Genomic DNA, 16109 nt, shown 5'->3' with positions numbered 1-16109 from the left:
ATAGTCAACAGGGTCGCAAGAAGCGTGTGGAAAAACCAAGGCGCAAAATAACTGTCCATGAACTGAGAAAAGTCAAGCGTGCAGCTGCCAAGATGCCACTTGCCACCAGTTTGGCCATATTTCAGAGCTGCAACATCACTGGAGTGCCCAAAAGCACAAGGTGTGCAATACTCAGAGACATGGCCAAGGTAAGAAAGGCTGAAAGACGACCACCACTGAACAAGACACACAAGCTGAAACGTCAAGACTGGGCCAAGAAATATCTCAAGACTGATTCTTCTAAGGTTTTATGGACTGATGAAATGAGAGTGAGTCTTGATGGGCCAGATGGATGGGCCCGTGGCTGGATTGGTAAAGGGCAGAGAGCTCCAGTCCGACTCAGACGCCAGCAAGGTGGAGGTGGAGTACTGGTTTGGGCTGGTATCATCAAAGATGAGCTTGTGGGGCCTTTTCGGGTTGAGGATGGAGTCAAGCTCAACTCCCAGTCCTACTGCCAGTTTCTGGAAGACACCTTCTTCAAGCAGTGGTACAGGAAGAAGTCTGCATCCTTCAAGAAAAACATGATTTTCATGCAGGACAATGCTCCATCACACGCGTCCAAGTACTCCACAACGTGGCTGGCAAGAAAGGGTATAAAAGAAGAAAAACTAATGACATGGCCTCCTTGTTCACCTGATCTGAACCCCATTGAGAACCTGTGGTCCATCATCAAATGTGAGGTTTACAAGGAGGGAAAACAGTACACCTCTCTGAACAGTGTCTGGGAGGCTGTGGTTGCTGTTGCACGCAATGTTGATGGTGAACAGATCAAAACACTGACAGAATCCATGGATGGCAGGCTTTTGAGTGTCCTTGCAAAGAAAGGTGGCTATATTGGTCGCTGATTTGTTTTTGTTTTGTTTTTGAATGTCAGAAATGTATATTTGTGAATGTGGAGATGTTATATTGGTTTCACTGGTAAAAATAAATAATTGAAATGGGTATATATTTGTTTTTTGTTAAGTTGCCTAATAATTAAGCACAGTAATAGTCACCTGCACACACAGATATCCCCCTAAAATAGCTAAAACTAAAAACAAACTAAAAACTACTTCCAAAAACATTCAGCTTTGATATTAATGAGTTTTTTGGGTTCATTGAGAACATGGTTGTTGTTCAATAATAAAATTATTCCTCAAAAATACAACTTGCCTAATAATTCTGCACTCCCTGTAGTTGCTGCACAGGCAGACTCACATTAGACTCTAGAATACTTTGGATCGCTTTAACATTTAAAATGCTGAGACCTGTGAAGTTTAAGATGTAGCTCTTGATGGGCTTTATTGCAGTTTCTCAGAGCACTGCAAGGTCTGATCTTGAGTTAAGTCTCGTGGGACGTCCGCTCCTGGGAGGATTGGCAGCTTTCTTTAGTGTTTCTCACTTGTGAATAAATTATTAAATTGTTTGGAAATGACCTGATGAGCCTTCCCAGATTGATGGGCAGCAACAGTCATTTCTCTTCAATTATTATATACATATTGATTTATTCTTTTTATTTACTCACTCAGCTGCAAAGGAGAAATCATGAAAGAAATCTTCTGCTACAAAGGTTTTAGACTTTGCTCACAGCTATAAAGCTACAAGGAAAGAATCACAGTGACAAATGAGTCCTGAAATGTACATGTGGACATGTGAGTGCTGCTTTAAGACATACTGAGGAGGGAGAAAGAAATAGTAAATCTATCCTTTCGACACGGAGCCCTGTGAAGTTCCCTTGCCAAAATTAGCAGGCTCCTCATTCATGATAGGAAAGGCAATATAACCGGCATGTAAATATCTCAAAGAATTTCCAGTTTATGAAGGTAATCTTATAGCAGCATTTATAGCTGAACTCCTTGCTTACAGCTTTAATATTAGAGCTGTAATTAACTGCACAGCTGTTGCAAGCAGCTATCTGACTCAGATGTGCGCCTGTCTGGGTTACTCACTGCGTGTGTGTAATGCTTGCAACCTGTGCAGCTGGTGCAGACACACACACACCGCTCTTTAAACCTGAGACCACCAAACGCAGCAGATTCTCCCCCTCTCCTTCATGGTGTCCTATCATTCGGTGTCATTTCTATTTAGGGCTCCTCCGCTGTTTCTCGTTTCCTCACTAACGCTCAGATAGAAGCACCAGCATTTAACTCCTGCACACCATATCGGAGGGGGGAAAAAACCCGCTGGGAGGACCAAGGGAATACTGTACGTGATCGAGAGAGGAATGTAGAGCTGGATTCATCACAGGGACACCACACCACTGGGATTTTATGTGTGGCTTTACGCTTCCTTCCTTATACTCCCTAGAGGTGATCTGTGGAGGACTATGCGTGACCATACAAACAGATAGAGCAACGGACCAGCTTTGATTTGGCTCATGGATACACTCAGCGTCCCTGGTCCATCCGCTTCGAACTCGGATAACGAGTCCCCTGAACATACTCCAGACCCAGATTCCTCCCGCCACACCACCCACACTGGTGGGCAGAGCGGGCTCGGTGGCCTGGGATATGGGATCAGGGTAGCGTGGCACCACCTGAGGCCCTTCATCCCCTTCTTTCTCATCAGTTCCATGGTGGTAGCTCTCGTCTACCTGATGCAAGCCATCATCTACGGGGGGCCCTTCAAAGACCCGCTCTTCTTTGTCAAGTTTAATGAGCGCTGGCCGCGACCGACTCCACCACGAGTGGACACAACGTCCTCTACCGAGCTTTTTGGTCTGATCACCCCCTCGTCATTTGAGGAAGTCCATGTTGACGTGCACAGAGACAACGGCACAACGTGAACTGGAATGTAGAAAAGAAGGACTCCAGGGGGACCACACGCTGCTCTTGGATTAAAAGAGCACATACTAATATTTGAGTGGGAGACATTTCCCTGCCGGTCCTCTGCCCCTCTTAAAATAAAATATAATGGATAAAATTTTTATTTCAGCAGCTGAATCAGGTTTCTTTAAAATCCATTTAAATATTCAGTGTGCTCCAGCTTTTGTTTCTCTTATGAAACAAATAAAAGTGAAACTGCAATTATTTTTTACAACTTTTGGAAGATTTTGTTATTTGCACTGAAGGTTCTTGCATGGCGCTCAAAATGTATAAATCACTACCAGTTTTATACATTTTTTTTAAAGCAGAAAATGTGTCTGTGCGATCTGTAGAGTGAAGCACTTGTGATTTTAAATGCTTGGCCTGGTTTTCTCTCTGCACTGAACAGCAAATGTGCTTTTCCTGTACGTTAAATAAAGTGTCAGTCGTCCGAGGTGGAAAAGTCAAACAGTGATGTTCCAGCATCGCAGTCCTGTAGTCTCCTTTTTCCTGATTTGTGTTACTATCCCAGCTCTACGCAAACACTGTCCAGGAAGCACTTAGAGGGAATTTATTACTCTAAAGAATGTAACGTTTGAACAAAACCAGCTTGAATTGTCTAACTCAGGCTTCTGAAGCCTCATTTTGACCTCATCTTAACGGCAGAGTTTATTTTTTTAGACAAAGTAAAAGGTGTAAATTTTGTCCCCCGTCACCTTCAGCCTTTCACAGCTGAAAATGCTTTATAGACTTGAAAAAATATGAATCTATCCTTTAACCTTCCAGTGGAGTTAATGTACTTTTCTACCTCTCACCACTAAAATCCAGCTCCTCTGTTCACAAGTAGAAAATATTCATGATTCCCTCCCTGAGTGTTTCCCCTATAAATGCATCTCTTGTGCTCATTACTCATTGCTATCACTATATATAAATATATGCTTAGAGAGCAAGAGATGTAGGATTACATCCTACTTCAAAACCTACTGGTGGATAAAAATAATTTTATATTGATATGCATACTAGCCAAGGTCCCTCATAAAAATTGTTTATCTCACATTAGATGGTGAAAAGGTTGAGTGGTAACTTTTAACTGTTATGTGTCTGTGCCATTTTAAAATGTCATGTAATGTAATAACAACTGAACAAATCCATGTGTTAAAGAGTGCAATCAGCTGTGGTTGAATTGTGTTATTATTATTATTATTATTATTACTGCAAAAAAGTGTGCTAAAAACACAAACAGAATATTACAAAACGCATATAAATATGATAATAATACTAATACTAATAATAAAGCAGTTAACTCAACGAATTAAACTATAATACAATCTAATTTAACTGTAAAATGAAAAGAAAATACTATCTATCTATCTATCTATCTATCTATCTATCTATCTATCTATCTATCTATCTATCTATCGCTTACTCTTCCACTAGTTTCTGGTGCCATTTGACGAAGACGGAGGTGCCAGCAGTGAATGCTCTCTCTTTGTAATGTGTTTGTGTGTCTTTGGCCGGCTGTTTTTCTTTTCCTTGGGGGGTGGCCGTGGCGTCTGTGCGGTGACGCTGCCGCCCCCTAGCGGCGAAGCGGAAGACTGCACCGTTTCCTCTGATGACAACGTTGACCTGCGGCTGACCCCACTAAAATCGGACAAAAAACAGCCCAATAAAATGCTGTCCGTTAAATATATTTTGTGAAGTATATTTATTTTTTAAAAAGAAACTGTTTTATTTTGTGCCTCGATAGTGGATCTGTAGAGAGTTTTCAGGCCCGCAGACGGTGAGTAAACCAGGTGTCTGTCACATGGCCGACTTTAACAGCAGCTTTAATTAGCAAGCCGGGAGAGCGCGGTTAAAACAGGCCAGATATGCTGGAATGTGGTGTTAGAACAGACGTTTAGCGGTCTGTAACATGTTAACTAAGCTAGTACAACTCTTTTCTCTGTGTAGTCTGTTTGGAGTTCACTGCTAGCTAGTCCTCTGATACTAACCAGCGCGCGGGCTTTGAGCTGGCCCCACATGACTCGAGTTTAAATGTGCTCAAAGGCTATTTATTGCTGCAAGAAATATTTAAGATTGCCCATTAATCCACACTATACATAATAATAAACTATAAAGCTGCTGATAAAGGAGAAAGAAAGCTCGACCTCAAAAATCTCTGTTTTAATGTGCAAAAATTTCAAACTCAAAAAGTGTGTTTTTGTCCACAATATCGAAGCATTTATTGTGCTAATGTCCAGGTGAGCAGGGATATTTGCTTCACACTCCGCACACATGTCACCTTCCGTTTCCACTCCTCTCTGCTCCCCTTCTGAAGTGGATGGGGAAATGTGGTGCTACCAAAAACCAGGGTTTGATACCCTCCTCCTCACTGAGCTGCAGAGACAACAACAGTGCAGCCAGTTCTGTGACACTCTGCTTAAGGCAGAAGGTATGAGACACACATACACAAAAAACCCAAAACAAAATTTTGCATGTGTTAGTTTTGCTTTTAAAGTTTTTGTTTTTGTCATTTCTCCCTGTCTTGCAGGGGTGTCTATACCCGCACACAGCTGTATTCTGTCAGCTATCAGCCCCCACATCTCCTCCGCTCTGTCCTCCACACCGACTCCCGCTGCGGGGCAGAGTCGCCTCTTGGAGTTTCGGGCTCTGGGTGCCTGCACCTTGCTCCACTTGGTCAGGCTTCTATACTCTGGAGAGATGGCTGGGGAGGGTGAGAGGGAGAAGCAACAGGCTATTTCTGCTGCGGCCAACCTGGGCATCCACGGGTTGGTGGAGGTGACGAAAAGGGAGTGTAAAAGCAGGGATGGGGTCGGGCAGTGCGCCGAAATAGGAGTGCAGACGGAGCCTCTGATGTTTGAGAGTGAGGAGAGACCGGGCAGGTGGAGGAGAGAGGTGAGGGATGGGAGCACTTTTCTGTGGAAAGAGATGATGTCAAATGGCGGGAAGGATGTGTGCACTCAAACAGACGAGCTGCAGATAAACACAGCTCCACCTGCTCACCCAGCAGTATCGTTTGAGACCATCGATATGAGTGCTCTCCAGAGTATACAGCACTCAGACCCCCTACTTGTTCCCCCTCAGATTTGCCCTGTGTCTGTCCTCTACCCTCCAAATGAACTAACACCTCAGATATCCTCTGCTACCTTAGGTTCTATACCTGAAGCTGAAAGCACACCTGTTGCTGTTGTGACCCAGCCGTACACATCTGCCCCCCCATCCCTCCCTCATTTTATGAGCCAGACAACCATCTGTAATGCCGACCCCCAGAGCGGATGGGCTGACCAAGATGTCACAGTGGCGGAAGAATGGGAGGAAGAGCAGTTTAAACAGTTTCAAGGCAACATCCCAGGATTCATCAGCTACTTTCTGAACCCTGACAATGAGGAGGAGCCCCGCAGGGGAAGAGCAGGCCGCAGGCGAAGGTCCGGGGTTGGAGGTGCCAGGAGAGCCGAGACGGGCGAGGAGAAGCGTGGGAGACCACGAGCAGGAGGGAGAGGGCGTGGTCGGGGAGGATTAACTCAAATGGTGCAGGAGGTGGGGGTGAGCGGGTTGCAGAAGTTGTTCTTGCTCAGGTGGGGCATGAGGACGCCCAGGACGGGTCAGGGAGGCGGAGCTGCTGGGAGGAAGCTGTGCCTGCAGACCAGAGAGGTTGTGAAAAAGGGTGCACGCTGTGAGAGGAGAAGAGGGCGTGGCAGAGCGTGGGCATTAAGCCAAGTTGGAGATGTGCTGCGGTCTGGTGAGGTCGGAGGAAGCACCACTCAGCGTGGAAGGAAAAATACGGGGCAACAGTTTGAACAGGTAAGCGAATGAGTGTCCTGTTTGTGGCATCTATAGAGTGTCAAAAGCTGTAATTAAATATTAAATGAAAAGAGGGTCTGGGAGCTCAAAACTAAACCTTTGAGGGTTTTTACACGCAAAAATGAGGATTCAGATTTAAAACAGGGTGTTACATTTGCTGCTTCTTTCAAACATTGTGACTTGTCCTTGTTTGCAGGGCAGTCTTCCTGTGCGGAGGCCACGAAGGTCCAGAGGCAAAACAGCAACATCGGCTTCCTGTTTTCCCACACCTATGCAGTTTACCAATGCACATACTCTATCTACCTCCAGCCACTCCTTCCAGGCTTCTCCATCTCCCCACCTGCCATCGCCTGCAGCCTCCTCTCCACCATCCTGTCTTCCTGTCCCAGCCCCACCACCTCACGAGGAGCAGCCTGAGCAGATCGATCGTCTTCTGGAGGAAGTGATGATGGGACTCGATATTTTACCAAACAACAAAGGCAGCGCTTCACGTGCTCAGCATCCCCTTCCAGCAGGTAGCAACACTGGCGCCTCTGCCTCTTCTGAAATCACCTCATCCCAAAACAAACCGCAGAGCCTTTCTTCTGAGCTCCATGAATCCACTGAGGTTGCAGTTGTTGCAGGAGCAGCTGGTCGCTCCAGTTCTACAAATGGTGTGGTGCCAGTTCTAGAGCAGCCGTGCGAGGGAGAGCTGGGTGACATGCTGGACCACTTCCTGCAGTCGTTTGAGCAGCATGTTGAAAGCTGTCGTGCAAGAGAGGAGATGGAGACGAGTGGTGTGAGCTCCACAGAGTCCTGCCAACCTCTCACTCTCATGAACACTTACAAAAAAAACAAAGATCACACTACAACCCCCTACATGCCTCAACTACAAAGGAGCACCCACAGAATTGAGCGCTCTCAAACACCTGAGCTGCACATTGATGAAAATGAGTCTCAAGAGAGCCGCTCACAGTCACGCAAGGCCCACGCTGGCCGCACCGTTTCCCCCAAACACATAGAGGAAACCAGACCGACTTCAAAACGACAGAACAAAAGAAGGCAAAAGCCTTATCTGTTCTCACTAGAGAAGAAGAAGGTGAAGGTGAGGAAGCCAGACGATGCGGTGAACAGAAACCCTCATGCCAGAAAAGAGAATCAGCTAAAGCAGATTCCTGTGGTGAACCTGGAGAGGAGAGAACTGCTGCCGGTCAAAGTGGCAACGCCGCGACACATCTGTCAGAATCTGAAAGGCAAGGTGGGAAATATTTCAAATAGCTAACTGGCAGATCGTTTAATTTTGCCGTCTGTCACCTGCTAAGTAAGTGAATAATAACAGTAATTAAATATGTAAGTAAACTGTATTTTTATAGCACATTTAAAACCAAAAAGGTTGCATGCATTAATATTTCCATTGTCTATATCAGGGAGATTATCCAAATTATTCATCAATGATTATTATTTGGGAGGTTTTTAACCTGTGTTTTAATAAAAGGAGTTAATGAGCCCAGATTATCCTTCAAACTGTCAGTTTATAGTGGATGGCCAAATAATATTTCCCCTGGTTTGGATTTGTTTAACTCTAAGAAACTGTGGGACGTGCAAAATGTACTCACTGAGCCTTCTTATGGGTCAGCGATCTTCCTGATTCCAAGGTAAATCTGCATATCGATGAAAAGAAATGTGCGGATGAGTAATATGACCTAGACAGAGCGTAATAAAGAAAACAAATAGGCCCCTAGATAGATCCCTGTGGAACTCCAAATGTCAAAGCTGCCGATGCAGAGGATTATTTTCCGGTGTAAATCAAAACTATCCTAAATTTAATAGAAGATTCAAACCAGTTAACCCCAAAGCCTCAACTCCTGCATGATGCTTTGCTTGTTTAAGAATGGCTATACTACTGCATGCTTACACAGTACCTTTAGCAGAAGCTAGGTTTGCATTTATAATGAACTAGTAAGTTTAAACTTTAATTGTATACTATTAGGACATAGACCTTAAAAACGCTGTAAAAATCCCCACAGATTCTACCAGATACAACCAAATTGCATCTTTCTTTTTTTATTCATAGCTTTGCGTTACGTGTAACGTGTTTTTTTTGTGTGTGTGTGTGTTTGTGTGTCACTCTCATGTCTGTAGGTGGGTAGTGATATAATAACAACTAATTCTGAGCCCCTTTTTTTCCCTGAAGTGTTACATATGAAAGTTGCCCCCGTTTAGTCTGTTCTTTTTAACTAATGATGAGCAATGTTTGAAAATTATATGTTGATCTTTTGAACAAGACGCCAGCACACCGATGACTTTGACATCATATCGATTGACTGAAACTGTAAAAGTTCTGTAAGCATAAATATCCCTTACAGTCTTAATTGAGCTCAAAGTTATCACCCACAGGTAATCTCTCTCTTAGTTAAAAATTATATACTAATCTTGATAGAGGCTATTAATGGAGTGCTTTACTGCTAGTGAAAGTATCACCAGGACTTATCTTACCCGTGAGAATCTTCTTGGAGACCACGCCGCCAAGTTTTCTGTTAAATCCACGGGATACTTCCTCTCAGCAAAACATGATTAAATCTTTGTATTAAGATCAGTCAAACCATTTATTCTGTTTGTACTGTATGTTTGTATATAATTTATGTGCATATGTTTTTTTCAGGGTCCTGAAGAAACAAAAAACATATCATCTACAGGGGAAAATCCCCATGGTGGCTTCTTGAAGATCTACCCAATCAGGAGCCGGGTAAGGGAACCACAAATCCCGGTGAGAATGGGGCTTTTTTCTTTCTTTCTTTCTTTTTTTTTTTTACTAGATTAAAGAGCTCGTCTGTCTTTAGATTTAAAGGAATCAGTGAGGCTCTGTGGATGAACCATCAACTGATCAACTTATCGAGAGCGTGTGAGACGCTGTGATTACCAGACGGTGCATCCCAAATACTGCTACTTTGAGCCAGTTTGTGACAACTGCTAACGTTTGAATGCTGACAGATATTTAAAGTTACCACACGTGGATTTTTTCCCCCACTCAGTCATAAAAGGCTCAGTGGTGTATCTACTAAAAGTCTCGGACGAGTACAGATTTCGTAACCTCGACCTCACAGTCAAGGTCATGGGTCAAGTTTTCTGAAAATCTTGTGAATGCAGTCAGTTAAGAAGGAAAGCTTTATACCATAGGTTGCATGTAATAGGAGGCTGAAGGGTAGCACTGTTTTCAGTATTTTCCATGTTTAGACTATTGTTTTGTACTTTTATAGTTCATTAAGGTGAATCTGTTTTACAGGATGCTTTACCCTTCCTTGAGGAGCCACTTACAGCCAAACGCCTACCCTCAGCAGTTCAATCAGGGCGCAGACGTAGGGGCAGACCCAGGAAAAATGACCCTCTCAGTTCATCTAACAGAGAGTGTTCAAAACCACCCATTCTGGCACAGCCTGCAGATTTCTGTGTTGCGGATGAACAACTTGAGAAAAACCAGGAGAGACGTGAGGAGGAGTTGGCTGTACAGTCACACGAAGAGGTGGGGGGGGGCTACGAGGAGGGGACAGAAGAGGGGAGCAGAGTCAGACGAGGATACGAGTGATAACGCCACCGTGGCCAAGAGGGCTTGCTTTGAGACACCGACACAGCCACCCACCTCTGAACCTGCAGACTTTACCTCTAAACTAGGAGCCACAGATCCTGAGGAGACAATCGATGTAGAGACTGTTTCTCCGACCGGAGCCTGTTTACAAGAAGAAAAAGAAAATCTCCCGTGGAGTGAACTCAGACTAGCTGAGGGAAGTCTGACAGATGAGGAAGTACAGAGCAGCGCTGATGAGATCATCGATGTGGATGGAGACGACGAAAACTTTGAGATAAAAGAAGAGATTCAGACTCAGAGCAGAACAGCGCCGACTGTGTTTGCTGACCTGCAGCCTTCTGTTTCACCCTCACAGTCTGCAAATGGAAGCTGGGATGTTGTCAAAGATGAGGTCATCGATGTGATTGGAGGCTCCAGTCCCGTCCCTGAACCGGTGACCATCACGTGGACAGAGTCTTCAGAAGGTGAGGAAGAAGAAGGAGGAGAGCTGGACGTTGATGTAGTCGGAGAACACAAAGACAGCGCTTCATCAGTGATTTTCACCGCTGTGATTAAAGACCTTGTCAAGGGAAACGTTCAGACTGAGGTGCGCTTTCATTAACACCTCTAATGCCCCCTTCTTTTCTGTTCGTGTGATTTCTTATATTGGTTCATTTAACTGCGTCTATTTCAGGGCTGGTGACAAAAGGTCGACGTAGATGTTCATGAATGTTTGTCTTCTCTCTGTATTGTGCTCACGTCCACGTGCAAACATGCTGACAATCACACCAAGGATGTTTGTTTTGCTATTCCACCGGGGTTTAGGATAAACGGAGCAATATGTGTCATTTGTTTCAAGCAGTGAGGAAAGACCTGCATCCTAATGCGTAACATTGTGAGCTTAATCAGAACAAAAGGATGCGTGTTTGTGTGAAGATGTTTAGTTTTAAGCTCTTCAGCTGAGTATATAGAGACAGCTGGGATTGTTCATAATTGAAGAATTTTATGTGTTACAAGTTTAATATTACTCATTTGTAACTGTTAAGCAAAGTTTTCTTTTAAACTGAAGTATTGGAAATACATTTAAAAAATCAGGTTTTTGTATGTAAAGAAAGCGTTTTTATTAGTTGTACATATGACAGTAACCGTGCGTTACGCCTTAATCATGCTTCAGCTAAAAATCTACATCACAACTTAATCTTCCACGGCGATCAGAGTCGACCTGACCTGTAGTTGCATTTTTCCAGAGCTGCACGTCAGGTTACGTTGTAAATTACGACGTAGATTTCCCGCTGAAGCGTAACTCAGTTAGTTGTAAATATGATTGGTCATACATGTATGTCAGCTTCTGTTCTGCCAAAAATTTCCAGAAAACTTTCAGCACTCCTTGTTTTTATGTTTGTTTTTGTTTGCTAATGTTCCCCGTGGCACTTTTGGTTCAAGGATCTGTTTCCTGTAATAAAGATTTTTCTGTGATGCTTGTGACCTTATTACTGCGCAAGTGGATCTGAAACAACAAACAACAACAAAAGCCTCAAAAGTCCAATCCTATTTTTTTAGCTTCCGATCAGCCAGACCTTCTTGTAATTTTTTTTACGTGCTCTTGAGCAATAGTTCTTCAGTCTTTCTGAAGGTCAGGGTTTTTCTTTGGATACTTCTTTAGTTAAATCCATTAAAAAAATGCCACAAATTGCTAATCCATAAAATACACAGTTTGACAGACATAAAATGTTTCCGAGGTTAAAGCTCTTATAATGAAAGCTGTTCTAAGGTCGGACAACTCAAAACTATTTTTTTTAAAACATTCCTCATCCAAAAGAGGAAAAGGAACATATAGCTTGTTATCAGCACTCAGTTTAAGAGCCTGTGTCATCAGTGCCTATGGAATTGGCAGCTTTGCACATCTGGAAAGGCACCATCAGTGGTGGAGGGTATATAAAAGTTTTAAAGTAACATATACTCCCATCTGAACATCTTCCAAAAAAAAAAAGAGCTGCATGTTTGAGCAAATCAATGCTAAATCACATACTGCATATATTAAAACAGCATGGCTTCACAGTAGAAGAGTCTGGGAGGTAAACTGTCCTGCCTGCAGCCACCATCTGAACACATTTGGCATACGATGAAGAAGACGAAGGACTGTCGAGCTGCTAGAATAACAAGAACAACATTTCTCTCCCAGAAGTCCAACAACTGCTCTCCTCAGTTCCCAGATGTTTACAGGTTGTTGTTAAAATATATGTTTTCCATATTCTATTGTGAATAAAATATAGGTTTATGTGATTTCCAAATAATAGCATTCTGGTTTTAGTTATATTTTACATAGTTTACCAACTTTTTTTTAAAAAAAAGATTGGAAAACATAATCTTTTTGTTTTCATTTAGTTTGTTTATTTTCTTAAGATGTACTATGTTTAACTATCAGTCGCTGAGAGCTTCCACAGATTAAAAAACCCTCGGTATTCATCATTCTCTCCACTTGCCTCTGCTGTGTGTCCCTTTAATTAGTCTGGCAGAAACACTTATAAATGCAGCGCAGCATGACTAGCATAAAAAAGAACTCCTGTTGCATGTTTTTGTGTCCTATCAAGGTATATGTTATATGTTCCTTCTCTTCATACTAGAAGAGAAGGAAGGGAAGGAAGTGGGCAGCCCACTTTATTCACATATTTTTTTTCTTTTGGCTCAAATTAAATTACATACAGAATTTGAAATAATGAAAAAAAAAAAGAATACATGAAGTGAAAATGAGTTTATTAGTGATCAACCTGTGGACCAACCTCCTACACACAACTGCAACAAAACACATCTGAGCTGCACCATATCACAGTCTGCTGCACTCAGTGAGGGACTGCAGCGTGGGAGACTTCCCTGGACATGGCACCATGTTGGAGCTTCGTCTCCCCTCGGTTTGAACTCCTACGCTCATCGCCGAGCTCAGGCGGGAGTACAGCGCAGGTGTGTGCTTGTGTGCGGGTGTGTAGCGACCTCTAAACCAAAGTAAAAAGACACAGTGTGTGTGTCAGTTATGTCGGTGTGTGTGTGCGTGTGGAGCGTGTGTTTCCCTGTGCTTTTAACAGTGCGATATTGTCTCTTATCACACTCTGGCTGTAAATCAGTAGTAGTGGTGATGTCGGGTTGGGGCAGCTGTCGCGGCTCAAGTCAAGATGAAGGAAAGGATTGAAGAGAGGAAGATAGAGAGGAGGGGGGTATGGGTAAAAGGAGGCGGGAGTTGAGGGGAGCTGCTGTCCGTGGGCCGTGGCCTCAGTCTCAGCCTGTCCTCCTCTCAGTGCTGGATGCGCCTGATGGACTGGATCTGGGGGGTCTGACAGTGGGAGCCCCAGTTCCTCCAGTGCTGGTAGTCTCCACTGTGTCTCTCACACTCCATGATGTACTGCTGGCCTCTGTAGCCAGGGTACTGGTAGCAGACAAAGCTGTGGGACAGATGGAGAGGGCAGCAGAGTCAGTTTTCAGTAGCTGCTGTCAGAATTAGGATTTAGTAATGGGAATAATATGTGCTGATGATGGATTTTAATTATTTAAAGAGTACAGTTTTATAGGCAGATGATGTTTAATGGTCACAAAATAGGGACTGCGATGAATATTTGGTTAGGGGTACCATCCCCATGTTCGTTTTTAGGGTGAAACTTACGCGCCACACTGCACGTGCATGGAGCCGACTTCAGGCATCATCCATCCCATGGCCTGCAGAGAAGGGTAGTCATCACAGATCTCCACGCTGCGGCCCAAGAAGTTCTCCTTCTCAAAAATGAGCATGCGACTGCTCTGGTGGGACTGAACAGGACAGAAAACTCCAAGAGTTAGGTTTGAGATTTCAGGGTTCAAAAGGAGGATGTGGTTGGACCCTGAGAGAGTCGGGGTGTACTCACGGCGCAATAGATGGGGCGCAGAGACATGAGGCGCTCCACGTGGTAGGAGATGGAGCCGCTGTAAGCGTCCCAGTGGGGGTACTCTCCTCTCTCCATGATGAACTGCTGGCCCTGGAAGTCGTGGTGCTCGAAACCCACCCAGCTTCACAGAAGAGACACAGAGAGGCTGGTTTACATGATGCTCCCTTTAAGAGTTGGTCTGTAATGTAGGTTTTTGTACCGCTGATAAAATCTCGGCTCTTCTTTTTGTCTCCAAAGTGAGATTTACAGTAAAGAAACAACTTTTTTTTCAACTGCAGGTGAGCTACAATTAAAAAAAAAAAAAACCACATCTTTGTATTCTTTTTACAAGAATTTTTAGTGTTTTTTTAGTGTTTGGAATAGATGTGATCAAAAGAGGATTAAGCCTATATATATTTCTTTAACTCTGTGCTGGTCCACTGGGTTTTGTTTTCATCTATTTGTTATTAGTAACAAAGAGAGTTTTGAGACTTACGCTCCGCTCTCCACCCTGATGGAGCGGATGTTGTCCAGTCCGCACTCCTGGATGTTGCAGCACTCGGAGGTGAACTCCAGGCACTTGCCCTGGAAGTGCTCCTGCTCAAACACGGTCACCTGTGGAGACAGATCAAAGTGGGGAGGAGTTTAGATACTGCTGCTCCAAAGGCTATAATAAAACATTTCATATACACCTCCTCACGAGCATTTGTTTACCTTGAAGAAAGGAGCCATGCCCATTCCTGAGGTAACCAGGGGCTGGATCATTGGGGACCTTGTAGTTCTGTACATCTTTACTCCTGGATGTGTGGATGTAAAGTAAAGAACAGGAAGTTTTTGGTGAAACAGTGTCAGAGATAGTAATAATTAAAAATAATAATTTAGATAAAATAACCAGACAAAAACACGCTGGTGTTCGCGCTCACAGTAACTCCACCTCAAACTCCACCTTCTGCATCGTTTATGCTGCACAGCTACGACATTTGAAGGGTGATCTGGCCATGAACAGCTAATTCACACTTTTAAAGCAAATATATATATTTTTTACAATCTGACTGACAGCAACAGAAGTGTTTCACAGGTGTCACAAAGTGCTTTTGGATTTCAGTTTCTGTGTGAAAGCACCACCTGTCTGTCGGACCCTGAGCTGAGCTGAAAGCAGAGATGCAGCCTTACCTAGAATGGCACTTTATTGGAAGAGCTCGGGAGTGGTACGCGCCTACCGCCTGCCTCGCGTAGAGCTTTCAGAGAACCTGGCGCTTCAGTTTTATATCGACTGTCGGGGAGCGCGCCTACTTCTGCGCGTTCGCGCGTACGCTTCGGACCATGCAAGCTCTCCGTTTTGACACAGTAACCATGCGCGCGCCGCCGGAGCTGCTGTGTGGCCTCTGGACGCTGTTGTCCCCCTCCAGCGTCTAGCTCAGCAGATCCTAAAGTGCTGCCGAGGCTCGGAAACAAAAGGCTCTCCAGTATGTTCGGACCCCGGTCAGCAGTCCAGCGCGTGCCCCGCGCACAAAGGGTCGGGATCGGGGCGGAAAATGTGGGGATTAACGGCGCGGCAGAGAGCCACGCATAAAGTTTTAACTGGGTCGGTGTGAACGAGTGTACAGAAATGGAAGTGGAAAAGGTTTACGTTTTCTCTTGTTTAATTAGTAGCATCTAATTGAAGCTGCTTAACCCTAATGATCAGGAAGTTTGACCTAAATTACCAGTCAGACAGACAAGTAAAACACAGTGTAACTGGTACCTTCCAGTTACATCCCAGTTTAAACACCTATTCATTCAAAGAATCAGAATCAGAATCAGATTGTGCAGCCTGTTGTTATGTTGCCAGTTGTTGTCTGTGGGACATGAAAAGGTTGTATACATCATACAGTAATTAACCTTTAAAAAGCATAAATACACATCTGACACTTTATTTAAAGGGCTGCTTTGTTTTATAGTTTTCAGTCAGGGTTATAAAACAGCTTACACATTTTTACTCTTCATACATTCTGTTCCTACAGTCTGGGGAACTTGGTTTTATTTTAAATCACGCATTCAAGGGGAGACAGAAGA

The 16109-nt window shown here is 43.9% G+C and overlaps 2 protein-coding genes across 4 annotated transcripts; one reads left to right on the top strand and one right to left on the bottom strand.

Annotated features, from left to right (window-relative positions):
• The first annotated feature begins 4282 nt into the window (after nucleotides 1–4282).
• On the top strand, nucleotides 4283–11640 carry LOC120724310. 3 transcript variants are annotated; one of them, XM_040016429.1, is made up of 6 exons: nucleotides 4283–4602; nucleotides 5063–5253; nucleotides 5353–6623; nucleotides 6820–7860; nucleotides 9265–9348; nucleotides 9886–11640. In XM_040016429.1, exons 2-6 carry the CDS (start codon nucleotides 5097–5099, stop codon nucleotides 10183–10185), a joined length of 2853 nt encoding a protein of 950 aa, XP_039872363.1. In that variant the 5' UTR covers nucleotides 4283–4602; nucleotides 5063–5096; the 3' UTR covers nucleotides 10186–11640. The 3 variants fall into 3 exon arrangements, with proteins under 3 accessions (XP_039872363.1, XP_039872364.1, XP_039872362.1); XM_040016430.1 differs by having other exon boundaries at nucleotides 4284–4602; nucleotides 5140–5253; nucleotides 9265–9369; XM_040016428.1 differs by having other exon boundaries at nucleotides 4285–4602; nucleotides 9265–9369.
• Nucleotides 11641–12816: 1176 nt separating this feature from the next.
• Nucleotides 12817–14843, bottom strand: cryba1l1 (crystallin, beta A1, like 1). Its single transcript, XM_040016432.1, has 5 exons — nucleotides 14769–14843; nucleotides 14551–14669; nucleotides 14055–14196; nucleotides 13817–13959; nucleotides 12817–13598 (listed from the first exon to the last, which is right to left on the bottom strand). Exons 1-5 carry the CDS (start codon nucleotides 14841–14843, stop codon nucleotides 13451–13453), a joined length of 627 nt encoding a protein of 208 aa, XP_039872366.1. The 3' UTR covers nucleotides 12817–13450.
• Nucleotides 14844–16109: the final 1266 nt, after the last annotated feature.

The sequence above is a fragment of the Simochromis diagramma genome, unplaced genomic scaffold (assembly GCF_900408965.1).
Source record: "Simochromis diagramma unplaced genomic scaffold, fSimDia1.1 OVJJ01000685.1, whole genome shotgun sequence".
NCBI lineage: Eukaryota > Metazoa > Chordata > Actinopteri > Cichliformes > Cichlidae > Simochromis > Simochromis diagramma.
Note: the sequence above shows the minus strand (reverse complement) of the source record. Positions and strands in the feature narration are given on the sequence as shown.

What these genes read in the sequence shown, in the direction of transcription:
- LOC120724310 (XM_040016428.1), top strand. Translation starts at nt 5,097, where the DNA reads ATGTCACCTTCCGTTTCCACTCCTCTCTGCTCCCCTTCTGAAGTGGAT. An exon ending in CACTCTGCTTAAGGCAGAAG is followed by an intron (nt 5,254 to 5,352) that starts GTATGAGACACA and finishes CCTGTCTTGCAG; the next exon opens with GGGTGTCTATACCCGCACAC. An exon ending in GTCAGAATCTGAAAGGCAAG is followed by an intron (nt 7,861 to 9,264) that starts GTGGGAAATATT and finishes TGTTTTTTTCAG; the next exon opens with GGTCCTGAAGAAACAAAAAA.
- cryba1l1 (XM_040016432.1), bottom strand. Translation starts at nt 14,843, where the DNA reads ATGTACAGAACTACAAGGTCCCCAATGATCCAGCCCCTGGTTACCTCA. An exon ending in GCATGGCTCCTTTCTTCAAG is followed by an intron (nt 14,670 to 14,768) that starts GTAAACAAATGC and finishes CTGTCTCCACAG; the next exon opens with GTGACCGTGTTTGAGCAGGA. An exon ending in ATCAGGGTGGAGAGCGGAGC is followed by an intron (nt 14,197 to 14,550) that starts GTAAGTCTCAAA and finishes TCTTCTGTGAAG; the next exon opens with CTGGGTGGGTTTCGAGCACC.